The sequence below is a fragment of the Pteropus medius genome, unplaced genomic scaffold (assembly GCF_902729225.1).
Source record: "Pteropus medius unplaced genomic scaffold, Ma_sr-lr_union100, whole genome shotgun sequence".
NCBI classification, from domain to species: domain Eukaryota; kingdom Metazoa; phylum Chordata; class Mammalia; order Chiroptera; family Pteropodidae; genus Pteropus; species Pteropus medius.
The window spans coordinates 2333-16423 of record NW_024345916.1 but is presented as its reverse complement, the minus strand read 5'-3'; the positions used below and the strand labels follow the sequence as shown (position 1 = coordinate 16423).

Here is a 14091-nt window from a genome sequence, read left to right as displayed (position 1 = left end):
AGTAGATCTTAAATGTTCTCACCACATATACACAAAATTTGTAATTATGTGAGGTGATGGATGTTAAGTAACTTAATTGTGATAATCATTCTGCAATATATACATGAATCAAATCACCATATCGTACACAAACTTACACAATGTTATATGTCAATTATATTTCAATAAAGCTGGAAAATATTTTTAAAAAATAAAATAAAAATGGGCAGAGGACCTGAATAGACAATTTCCAAATAAGACTTACAGATGGCCAAGGGGCACAAGAAAAAGTGCTCAATATATCTTTAATCATGAAAGAAATGAAAGTCAAAACCATGAGATCACCTCATACCTATTAGAATGGCTATTACGAAAAAGACAAGAATTATCAACTGTGTTGGTGAGAATTTAGAGAAAAGAAGACCCTTGTACAATATGGTGGGAAGTGAATTTGTGCAGCCACTATGGAGAATATGGAGAATAGTATGGAGGGTCCTCAAAAAATAGAATGACTATATAATCTAGCAATTCCACTTCTGGGTATTTATCTGAAGGAAACTAAATCACTATCTTGAAGATATCTGAACTCCTATGTTCATCGCAGCATTATTTACAATAGCCAAAAGATAGAAGCAACCTAAGTATCCACAGACAGATGAACAGGTAAAGAAAATGTAGTATATAAATACAATGGAATATCATTAAGCCATAAAAAGGACATCCTGCCATTTGTAACAACATGGATCAACCTTGAGGGCATTAGGCTAAACGAAATAAATCAGACAGAGAAAGACAAATATTATATGATCTCACTTCTTTGTGGAATCTAAAAAAAAAACAAACAAACTCATAGATACAGAGAAAAAACGGGTGGTTGCGAGAGGCAGTGGGTGGTGGCGGGCAAAATGGGTAAAGGTGATCAAAAAGTATAAACTTTCAGTTATAAGATAAATAAGGACTGGGGATGTAATGTATAGCATATCGACTACAGTTAATAACATTGTATTGTATATTTGAAATTTGCTAAGACAATTGATCTTAAAAGTTCTTATCACAAGAAAAAAATCTGTAACTATGTGTGGTGATGGAAATGACCTAATGTACACCGCTAATAACACAAAGATATCTGGAAAATCCTTAAACATTTGTAAACAAACACACAAGAGATATTATAGATATTATAAGATTTTGAACCAAATAAAATGAAAATACAATATATGCAATTAGCGGGATACAGCTAAGACACTGCCTAAAAGGAAGTTTATGCCCTTACATATTTAAATTAGATAAGAAGAAAGGTTTAAAATCAATAATCTAAGCTTTCCCTTTAAGGAAAGTTGAAAAAAAGAAGAGAAAATCAAATGAAAAGCAAACTGGGAAGGAGTACAAAGGATCCTGAGGGAAATGTTACGTGTCTGGATTGCGGTGATGGTAACAAGTACATAAACATATGAAAAACAAATATTTGACAAAGTATATCAAATAGTATATTTTAAATGGGTGTCTTTTATTATAAATAAATTTTACTTCAATAAAGTACATTGTTAAACAATGATAAAAAGCTCAAGAATTTTGAAAGAAATTCTGCTGTCTTATCAACCCATAAATAGTAATAACAGATCATTTAGTATGTTTGATAATAGAAACCAAATAGTTGATAATCCATTAAAAAAAAAAGCTATCATAAAGAACTCTAATCATAATTTATTAAAAGAAATCAGTATAATATACTTACCTACTGGACTACCTCCTAATTTTACAGGTTCTGTTTCTAAACTATTTAATTTGCTACTTTCTTTGTTGTCATTACAAGCATTAAGATTGTGAGATAACTGATTTGCAGTCAGGTTTGCGTGAAGCTTTTGAATTTCTGCCTCTTTCATTGCAAGCTTAATCCTAGAAAAGAAGCCAAAATCTATCAGAAAGATTTTGTAAAAATATCTCATACCATTTTTATCTTTCAAGATGGTACAAATTTTAAAACCCTGGTATTTAGTCAATTATAGGGCAGGACATGCAAACTCACATACCATTAATTAGCCTGTAAACTGGTCCAGCTACTGCAGAAACTTGGTAGTACCTAGTAAAATTAAAAATGTACACACCCTATGACATAGCAATTTCACCTTTAGGAATATACACTAGAGAAACTCTCACATACTGTAGTTAACATGTGTAAGTATGTTCTTTCCAACACTGTAATAGTAGAATACTAGAAATAAGGTAACCACCAACAAAGAAATAAATTGTGACATAGTTATAGATTATAAGATACAGCTATAAAAAAGAAACATATTAATCCATGCACTCATCAATTATTCTACCTACCTCAACATAGATGAATTTTTAAAATGATGCTGAGTGAAAAGGCAAAATTATATACAATAAGCATATAGTATATTTCCATGTGTGAGTATAAACATACACAAAATGGAATGAAGAATATGTACCCAATTTATGATGGTAGATATTTAGGAAGAGAATGGGACTACTTGTAAGAATCAAAATATATTATCTATCCTATAATTTTTTATTATTACTATTTAAAGAAACAGATTTGAAACAAATAGACAAATGTTAAGAAGAATCAATTCTTAGTTGTGGAAACATGAATATTTGTTATAATAGTCTGAACTTTTTTGTGTATTTTCCAACATTTCAATTAAAGATCTTAATTTAATTATCAATTTTTAAAAACACTGTATTTGCTATAATTTCAGAACCTGAAAACATACCTCAATTCCGAAATTATCATTTTATTTCCCTCACAGCAGCCAATGTAACTGTCTTCCTTGTTTGACAAACTACTCATCTGGTGCTTAGAAAGTGATGATTTAAAACCAAACATTTCTCTTTTTAACTGTAAGTTTAAAAACAAACATATATAAACCTATAATATCTATGATGCAATTGTTTATTCAGAATTCCAAATCTGAAAAATTGTGTGAACAGAAACAACCTAATGTCCATTAATAGGAGAAAATATAAATATATTAAGAAATAGTAAGATAATGGGAAAACTATAATACTTAAGTAAACCTGCATTATGTAAATCATTATGGAGATATCAGATATGATACTGAGTGAAAACCAACAGAGGCACATGGTATTTTCAAAAACACACTAAACTACATATTTATATTTTTTCTAGAAGCATCTGTATGTGGTGCTATTTAAAATATGGACAAAAAGGATACATATGAATTTCAGAGTAGTCGCTAGCTCTGAGGAGAGAAGAAGAGGACAGGGTATATAAAGAGGCTTTGTTTACCTGTAAAATTTTATTCTAAAAAAATCCGAAGTGGATAGTATAATATGTTACCAAGACTTAGGAAACAGTGTGCTACGTTGGCTTCTGTCTTTTCTGTATGTTTGAATAACACAGAATTTTTAATATTAGTTGTAAAAAAGAGTAAGACTTAATGACCACTACTGTGAAACTATAACCAAATTACACTTTCCAGAAATAAAAAAAATTCACATTTCCAAACCATGTTATTCTTACCACTGCATGAAACACAGGATCAAGCATATATTGCCACACCACATTCAGAATCACATGTTGAGTAATTCTTGATACTGAGTCGAATGAAAATATCAATTTAAAATGAAGGCTATCTGCGTCTGATTACTATCAAATTTCAAAAGCAAAAGATGCATTAAAAATCTAAGGGAATAATCAGCATCCTAGGAAACTATTTATAGCAAAGGACTAGAAACCAAGAATAATACATCCTAGTTTTAATTCTGTTACTAGATAGTTAGACAAGTTATTTACTACCTTGGGTCTACTTTTCTTCACCAATAAAATTATGGTATTGAATCGGATGATTCCTAAGGTCTCTTTCAGCTTCATGAGTCCATGACATTTCAAAATTGCTAAGAGTCTACCATCCACACATATGTGAAACCAACCATGACATACTTATCTATAGCTTTCTTCCGATCTCACCTTTATTTTATATCTATCAAAAACAAATTTCTGACACAGGTATACTTATCTTCTTCCTAATCTCACTTATAAATATGATCATATATATGTAACTCAAAGAGAACAGATGGTTGGCTGCTATCATAAAAACATTTAATGTTCTGTACCATTCTAGTAAGTACATGAAAAATCATTCAACATTATTAACCATTAGGGAAGTACAAATTAAAACCACAATGTGATAACACTTTATACCTACTAAGATGGCTATAATCAAGAAGACAATAGAAAATGTTGGCAAGGATGTGGAGAAACAGGAACCCTCATCCATCGCTGGTGAGAATGTATAATGGTGCAGCCACATTAGAAAACGGTTTGGCATAAATCTACCAAATGACCTAGCAATTTCACTCCTGGGTATCTACTCAAGAGAAATGAAAACATGTCCATGCACAAAGACTTGTATGCAAATGTTCGCAGCAACATTATATGTAATAATCCAAAAGTAGAAACAACCCAAATGTTCATCTATTGGTGAATGAATAAATAAAATAAATATAATGGAATAACATTCAACAATAAAGAGAAATGAAATACTGATATACATCACAATGAATGACCCTCAAAAACATTTAAGAATCCAAAAAATCAGATGCAAAAATGTATAATTTCACTTACATGAAATGTCCAGAAAAGACGAATCTCTAAATGCAGAAAGTAGATTAGTGGTTCCCTATGGGTGAGGGTGAGTATAGAGACTATTTATAAATGGGCACAAAGGATGACAGAAATGTTTGAAAACCGGATTGTGGTCATCGTTCTAAAACTTTGAATCACTGAATGGTACACTTAAAATGCATGAATTTTGTGGTATATAAATGTTGTTATTTCAATAAAGCTGTTTTTAAAAAATTCTGTACTATTCTTATATATGGCATCTGAGAGACTGAGAAAGGGTGAAACAGCAGAAAGTTAAGTACAAAAGAAATAGGGAGTAGAGAGAAAAGAAATTGATGACTGAATGTATAAGCATGTAACAAAAAACAGAAGCTAATAAAGCAACCATAAAATGATGATCTCTTATAAAGCACTCCAGTAAAATTTTCCTTTTCACACATACTTACTGGCAATTGTGACATAATTTTTTCAAAACTTCTCAGTTCCACCCTTGAACTTTCTATTTCTTGATGACACAAATCCAGCTGCTCATTCTGTGTTGCAATACGAACCTTTAATTCTCGGTTTTCATTCATTACAGAAAAATTTTCTCGAAGTATTTCATCTTTGTCCTCTAACTCACTCTCTAGTTTCAAAACACTTTGTCTAGATTCAGCTAGTTGTGCCATGACTTCTGAATTTTTCACTGCCATTATCCTTAATTTTTCTTTTCCGTTGTTATTTTCTTCTTTTAACTGCCTATGATGAAAACGGTATGAAAATAAAATAAAATATATATTCATTTTCAATAATCATATTTAATTAATCTCACTTTTAAAATATTTTAAAGCTTAATTCTGAAATAATAATACCTGCTCACATTTGCTGAGTGCCTATTTTCTGCATGCCAGGCACCCACAACTTTATGTAGTTAGCATTATTATTACTCCCTGTTTATGAGGAAACTGAGGCACAGAAAGGTTATGAACTTGCCCAGTGTCTCACAGTAAGAAGTATGGTAGGGTAATCCCACTATCTTGGAAGTATTTATGCTCCCTTCTTAAAACAGGAGATCTAACTCCAAAATCATGATACAACATTTTGCAGCAATAAAGTTTTAGATCATATAAGGAAAAATCATGAACTGCCACACTCTAAAAGATAGTCTGACAAATGATTAACAGATTACTAGGCGGTAATATTTTTGAATATATATACCTATAAAAACATGTCAAACATGAGAACAATCTAATCTTTTGACTGTTACTGTATTTTATCAGTTCCCTTTTTCACATTTTTAACATCTCTGAAATAAGTTTGGATTAGATGATTCTTTATAATCTGAAGCATACATATTTTACTAACTAGCTAATGTGCGTTAATTTTCTCTAAATATTTGCAAAGCAAAGATGTTGATCATGTAACTCATATATTTACAAGTATATTAACATCAATATACATTTTATCCATTTAAAATCCTAACTTTATACCTAGAAAACAATTTCTGTCATGAAGCCTATCTTTCTACATAATTAAAGCCATAATTACAATATACAAAATATTCTATTTCAAAATGTTTTTCTCCATTGCCACATAATACTTTTTCTATAAAAGTATACTGTACCTTAATTTCTCTTTCAGAATTTCAAGTTCACTTTTATACAGACCACATCTTTCCTGTAGCCTTTTATTTTCTTTTTCACAGTTAATTAGATTTTTCTCTAATATTTCTTCTTCAGCTTGAACCTAAAACAATAATTTGTTTTAAGTGGACACACTAATGTGGTCATAAGTTTTAGGTTTTTCGAATGAAAAAGTAGTGATTTCAGAAATCAGCAGGATAGTGAAGTAACTATTCCACCCATTTAAGTCCCCAGCCTTGGAGTGAAGGGAGCAAAGTGAACTTCCTGGATAGGGAGGGGGATTCTGCTACCTGTTCAGAAATGGTTAAGAGCTTATGATGTAGGAGTAACAGCAAAAGTGTTCTGGCCTCACATGGACAAGACTAGCAAATCATGTAGGATGCTGCATCAAGTTACTAAAGGCTAACTTTAGTGCAAATGTTCCAGAGAAGTACTTCCACTAAAATCACAGTCCAAAATTTATGATAAAAAAAAAAAACATCAAGCACCCAGAATGAAACAGTGGGAGTGGAAGACAGGGCAGATCTGCTTCGCTTCCTTTGTCACATCTTCCTAACTATAGGGCTCTGCTAAGCAGTTTGAAATTAATAATCCTAATGAGAAGTGTGACAAAATTATCTCTTACATTTTCCTTTTTCCTCTATAAAGTCCTTTCTCTCCCTGAGGATATTCTCCCTACAAGCTATTCTACCTCCCCTTAGAGATTATCTTATTAAAAATCCCTTCTGTGATATTTTATTCTCACAGGGACCTTGTCCAAGGCTTTCAAACAGTGATTTGATTAATTCACACTTAAGACTTCAGTAACTAATGGGATCTTGATTTCTTAATTTTTAATAATAATATTTCTCTTCTACATTTCTACAATTTCATATCCACACCTTTCTTTAATCAGAATCATTAACTTCTTCTGCTTCAACTATTATGTCAAGATGGAAGTCTCTCATATCAGCACCTCTTGACCAGACCTCTATTCTGAGTTCAACATCTAAATATTGACCAGAACTCTATTTTGAGTTCAACATGTGACTTTCCTCTAAACAGGTTTTATTAACATGTGCTATTACGTGAACATATTAAATGAATGTAATAAAGGCATTATATTACTATGTAACATCAGTTCAAGAAACCTTCCCTTTGAGAGGCAGAAGTGAGCCCCTCTCAGGGTGGTAGGTCCAGGGGGATCAACTAAAGGCTACTCTTCTGGCTTAATTTTCACTGAGGTAATGGGAACAAATTTATTCTACTTCTATAGCTCAACCTCTACTCACTCACCCCATCTTTCTCTATATTTAGTTTCTTTTCTTGTCTCCACTCTTTTCCCTCTTTAGATAAAAAAGTTTCTGCTCATTATAAAAAGACTGTGAACATAATCTTTAATATTTATAAATTTTTTATTTCAATGATTTTATTATGAATGAGATTCATAAAAATTACTCCCTGCTTTAATCATAAATAAACATATTCTACTTCTACCTTTATTTTTAGAATATGGACAATAATACCAAACACTGAATTTGTACAACTGCCTCTTACCTTTTCCAGTTTTTCGGCCACTTTTTCTTTATAATGTTGGAAAGCCTTACTCAGCTCTTCAGCATTATATAGTGCTTCATTCCTTTGTCGTTCAGCTCTAAAATTTAAAGGGCATAATTAATAAAAGTAAAGAATGTTCTGCATTTGAATAGGTAAGTTCCAAAGTAACCTATATTTAATTTTAATGAATAATTAGAGAGAAGCAGATTTTTCTGTACTAAAAGAGTACTAGGATTAAACTGCAAAATAAAGGATGAAGATTAGACTATAATTTCCTCACTTTAAAAATATGAAAAATAAAATATAACATAAAATACTTATAAACGTGAATTCTGAAACATATATACATTCTCATGTGTTGACAATATTCTTTCCTCAGTCTGGAAAAGATAGATTATGGAAGTAGCCTGAGGCTGTATGATAAATTTTCAAAGATTAGATATTACAGAATTAGTCCACTGTCTAATATATTAAAAATACTCAGCAAAGCCTGTGACTTTTGCAAAGGTCAAGTAAATTTTCAAAAAGGTATTTCAAAAGGCAATAATTTCTATAAAATATAAAAATCCGAACAACAAAATCTAACCACCACCAAGCACTGTCTTAAGACCAACCATACAGCCTCACCTCTTAGCTTATCCTGACCTTTCCTCATACTTCTCACACTGAATGGAGACTACTGGCTGACACTAAGTCAATTTCATATCCACACCTAAAAATGTTTCTATATTTAAACCTATCCTCATCATATTCTTTCCAGTGTAAGGGAAGTTAGTGACTCTTCTCATCCAAGGTGAATTGCTTTATCTATATTCTGGATCTTAGCTCTTTACTTTCAGGAACTTAATTCTTTCTTCTGTATTTTCAGTCTCTTCTCTATTGGATTACAAACTCATGTAAAAGTATCCCTTATTTCCTGAATATGGGTGGTTCTTAAGTTTGAATAGCAACTGTGGATATCAGAGATATCTATTTGGTTCCAAAGTTTCAGATAAAAAATAGAAAGAGTTTAAACAATTAGGAATTTATCTGAAAATCTAAGAGAATGTATTCTATTCCTTAATCTGCAGAGCTGGAATTCAGAGAGCAAAGAATACCTGCATTTCTTAAACGAACAAAAAATCTCACAGATACTATGCTTTCCTCTGTCATCCTTCCTTTCAAGCCAAATTTATCAACTTTACACTAATCTTCTCTTTCACCAATTAAAAAAAGTCATGACATATTTCAGCCACACAGAAAGTATGGCTGCATCTACCCATGTCCTTCCAACCAAACTTTAATGAATCTTAACTCTTTGCTATTTTTGTTTTATGCAATCCTTTTTATTTTAAGCAAACAAAACAGTACAGACATTCCAGAGTTGAGGTCCCTGTCTCTTCTAAATCCCATTCTTCTGACTTCTTCTACAAGGGTAACCCTAGTATTGCTTTTTTAAAAATACCAAACATTTTGTAAATTCACATGTTAATCTAAACCCACAAATAATACATCATAGTTCATTGACTCTAAGAGGCAGATTGTTTTCACATTTTTAAGATCTCTAAAATTGATATGTATTTTACAATTGACGGTATATCAGTTTTCATGGTGATATTTTTTCTTAGTGATTACTAAAATAATTGTGTGTGATCTTACATGTTTTTATACTTTATACGAATGGCATCACACTGCCTATATTCTTCTGCAGTTTGCTTTTCTTCTACGTTCAAGATCTACATTCACCTATGTGACTATAGTTCATTTTAAAAAAATCTATTATATACTATCCCATTGTATGAAAATGCTATAATTTATTTATCCATATTTCAGTCGATAGACACTGAAATTTTTTCCAGCTAATACAAACAATATTGCAGGTGAACGAACATCCTGGTGCATAGCTCCTTGGCAATATGTGTGAGTTTCTTTAAGATAAATAGCCAGGAACTGAATGGCTAGATATTTTTCAAAAGGTATTTCAAAATTGAAGGTACTAGGTAGGTCATTTTCAACTTTATTAAATCCTTTTTTAAAAAGTACAGCAGTTGTACCAATTTATACTTCCAATCGGAAATGTGTATGAGTTTCTGCTGTACCACACCTTCACTGATGATTAGAGAACCAGAACAGTACAATAAAAAAAATAATAACCTATTTAAGCCTCCAAACAATCTATAGTGAAGATAAGTGCCAAAAATGAGGCAATGAGAGATTAAGTAACTTGCTCCAAATCTCACTGGTTACAGTGTGTAATCTGTTTCCAAAACCTCTTTCCTCTGGCATAGTATTCAACCAAGTGGGCCCTAGAGCCATAACATCTGGATTCAAATTCTATCTCTACCACTTTCTGTGTGACCTCAACTTCTCTCTAATTCAGTTTCCTCATCTGTAAAATAAGAATATTATTGATCTCATATGATTATTTGAGGAGTAAATAAATTATATTTTTAAAGCATTTAGAAAAATGTTTACACATAGTAAATGCTCAGTAAGTTAATATAATTATCAAATTTAAAATGTTTGTCAGTCGGGTAGTGTGAGATGATTGTAGTTTTGTACCCTCACTGTAGTTCTGATCTGCATTTTTGATGATGGTGAGGTTGAGTAATTTCCTGTTTCATTGGCTGGTTAGGTTTCCTGTCCTTCACCTGTTAGAATTCTTTGTCTTTCATTGCTGGATTCCATGCGCTCTCCCCTTTTTCTTATTGATTTGTGAGAGCTCTTTCTAAATTCTGGACACAAATCTTTGTGAATTATATTATTTGCAAATATTTCCCCAACTATCTGGCTTGTCTTTTTAACTTTCTAAAAATAAATATTATTTTTTTAACTAAATTTTTCATGGTAACATTGGTTAATATATTTTTTCACTTTTTAAGTGATGTTTTACAGAACAGAAACTTTTAATTCTAATAGACTTAGAAGTTTGCTTAAGAATATTATTTTCCTATAATATTTACGCTGTCTGAATCGCATTTCAATACATTCTTCCCTACCATGAGACATCATGGAAACTATTCCCCTATATTTTCTCTAAAATATACTTTTCACAATTGGGTTTTTAATCCATCTGGAATTTTTTTAATATGCACATATAGTATGAGACAGGGATCGCATTTAATTTTTAAAGTCAATAATCAATTCTCCCAGCATCATTTTTTAAAACTTTTGTTTTTAAAATTTCAAATCAGTACCCCTTGAATGTGGATTCACCAATTTTTAACATTTTGACACAACTGCTTTATATCTGTTACCTGACAATTTTTTTGCAAAGAACTACATTCTAGAGTAATTAGTAAACATCACCCCTGAACACTTTAGCATGTATCTCCTAGGAACATGGACATTGCCTCATATAACCACAACTATCAAATTCAAGAAATCTAAAATTGACACAATACTATTATCTAATATATAATTTATATGTTTCATCAATTTTTCCAATAATGTTTTTTATAACTTTTTCTTCTGATCCAGGGTCATATACTGCTTTAGTTATCATGTCTATTTAGTCTCCTTAATCTGGAACACCTCAGATGAAAGATTCAGTGTCAGTCTTTCATGACACTGACATTTTTTTAAGAAAAACCACAGCTGTTTTACAGACCAACATGGGCTTGTCTGATGTTTCTTCATATTAGATTCAGGCCACTCATTCTTGGGAGGCATACTGCATCAATAATGTCGTACCCTTCTCACTATATCACACATGATGTCAGTTTGTCTAGCATTTTAACTTACTGATTCTTCCGTCCTTCCCCAATTTGTAATGCCACCTCTGTTACATATCAAGTTTCAACTGTATGTGTGTTTGCTTAAGCATCTCTGTTCTGTACCACTGATCTTTTTGTTTATTCCTATACCAATATCACATTGATTTAATTAGTACGACTTTATAAATGTTGGTCTCTATAGGCATGTTCTCTAGTCTACTGCTTCAAAACTGTCTTGTCTGTCTATTCTAAAACCTTGGTTCTTTAACATGATTTTTAGGGTCAGTTCGATAAGTTCTACCAAAAATTCTGTTGGGACATTGATTGGAATTGTATTGAATGTGTAAGTTATTCTGGGAAAAAAACAAATCTTTATATTAGGTTCCCTTCCAAAAAAATACCCCAGTTAAATCTTCTTTCAAGACCTTCAATAAAGCTTTATAATTTTCTACATTGTATAAAACATTTCATTTTATTGTGATGTTCTGATATCTGGAGGCTTATTGATCTTAGGAGGACGGGCCCTCCTAGAGCTAGCCAATTCTTAGAGACAATAAAATATTCACTTGGGAGTACACCTTTCATAGGCAAACTAAGCAATCCAGAGGCCACTCTCCAAAACTCAATCTTGCTCTTATAATCAGGGCCAATCACCCGAATCACCCTAAGCACCTCAGGACCAGGTACCAGAAAACTCAGGATAGGCTTACAGTCAGCCCACAGAGATTATTCACACAAGCCAAATCTTTTTTTTAATGAATTTTTTTATGGTGACATTGGTTAACGAAATCTAATGTTTCAGCTGTACATTTTAACAGTAAGGCATATATATATTTACATTATGTATTCACCTCCCTTAGTTAGATTTCATTCTGTCACCACATATTTGACCCCCTTTACCCCATATACATTGCTCATCCCCCTTCCCCCCTATCCTCTGGTAATCACTAGTCTATTGTACATGTCCATGAGTCTCTGTTTGCCCTGCTCGTTTGTTGCTTTTAGGTTTATAGCCCACATATAAATGATATCATGTGATTTTCAACTTTTTCTGTCTGGCTTATTTCGCTTAGCGTGATTATCTCGAGGTCCATCCATGTTGTTGCAAATGGCAGTATTTCATCTCTTCTCATGGCTGAGTAATAGTCCATTGTATACATGTACCACAGCTTCTTTAGCCAGTCATCTAGAGTACTTCAGTTGCTTCCATGTCCTGGCCACTGTGAATAATGCTATGAACATTGGTATGCAAATTTCCTTATAGATATGAATTTTCAAGTCTTTAGGTTAAATACCCAGTAGAGGGATTGCTACATCATATGGTAGATCAATTCTTAGTTTTTTGAGGCACCTCCATACTGTTTTCCATAGTGGCTATACCAATTTGCAGTCCCACCAGCAGTGTATGAGGGTTCTTTTTTTTCCGCATCCTCTCCAACATTTGTTATAATACTTGTCCTGTTGATTACAGCTTTTCTAACAGGTGTGAGATGGTATCTCGTTGTGGTTTTGATTTGCATTTCTCTAATAGCTAGCAATGTTGAGCATCTTTTCTTATATTTGTTGGCCATTTGTATGTCCTCTAGGGAGAAGTGTCTGTTCAGGTCCTCTGCCCATTTTTTGATCGGATCATTTGGTTTTTGTTGTTGTTATTGAGTCGTATGAGTTCTTTGTATATTTCGGATATCAGGCCCTTATCGGAGGCGTTGCTTGCAAATATATTTTCCCATTCAGATGGTTGTCTCTTTACCTGGTTGACGGGTTTTTTTGCTGAGCAGAAGCTTGTTAGTTTGATATAGTCCTATTCATTTATTTTTGCTTTTACTTCCCTTGCCTTTAAGTCTTTTATAAAATCTTTAAGTCCAAGGTCCTTGAGTTTAGTCCTTATGTTGTCTTCTATGCATTTTACTGTTTCAGGTCTTATATTTAGGTCCTTAATCTATTTTGAGTTAATTTTGGTGTGTGGTGATAGACAACAGTCTAGTTTCATTCTTTTGCAGTTAGCTTTCCAGTTTTTCCAGCACTATTTATTGAAGCTTTCCTTTCCCCATTGTATGTTTTTGGCTTTTTTGGGTTTACTTCTGGACTGTCAATTCTGTTCCACTGGTCCATGTGTCTGTTTTGATGCTAAAACCATGCTGTTTTGATTATTGTCACTTTGTAGTATAATTTGAAGATGAGCAGAGTGATGCCTCCAGCCTCATTCTTTTTTCTTAGGATGGCTTTAGCAATTCGGGATCTTTTGTGCTTCCATACAAATCTGATAATTTTTTGTTCCATTTCTTTAAAAAATGCCGATGGGATTTTGATAGGGATTGCATTAAATCGAATAATACTTTAGGTAATAAGGTCATTTTAACTTTGTTGATTCTTCCAATCCAAGAACATGGAATATATTTCCATTTCTTTGATTCTTCTTTGATTTCTTTTAATGGGGTCTTATAGTTTTCAGTGTATAGGTCCTCCACATGTTTTGTTGGATTTTTCTTAAGTATTTTATCCTTTTTGCAATTGCAAAAGGAATTATTTTTTCCACTATTTTTTCTGACACTTCATTATTAGAGTATAGGAATGCTATGGATTTTTGAACACCGATTTTGTATCCAGAAACATTACTGTATTTGCTTATTGTTTCTAGTAGTGTTCTTGT

The 14091-nt window shown here is 32.2% G+C and overlaps 1 protein-coding gene across 1 annotated transcript in view; it reads right to left on the bottom strand.

The window, feature by feature from the left end:
* Positions 1-7863, bottom strand: part of CCDC18 (coiled-coil domain containing 18) — a 77131-nt gene extending 69268 nt beyond the window's left edge. The window contains exons 1-5 of the mRNA XM_039874779.1: positions 7747-7863; positions 6192-6313; positions 5035-5326; positions 2715-2839; positions 1715-1875 (exon numbers count right to left, since the gene is read on the bottom strand). Coding sequence (XP_039730713.1) covers positions 1715-1875; positions 2715-2839; positions 5035-5280 — 532 coding nt within the window. The 5' untranslated portion in view covers positions 5281-5326; positions 6192-6313; positions 7747-7863. The remainder of the gene's footprint in view (positions 1-1714; positions 1876-2714; positions 2840-5034; positions 5327-6191; positions 6314-7746) is intronic.
* Between the last annotated feature and the right edge of the window lie 6228 nt (positions 7864-14091).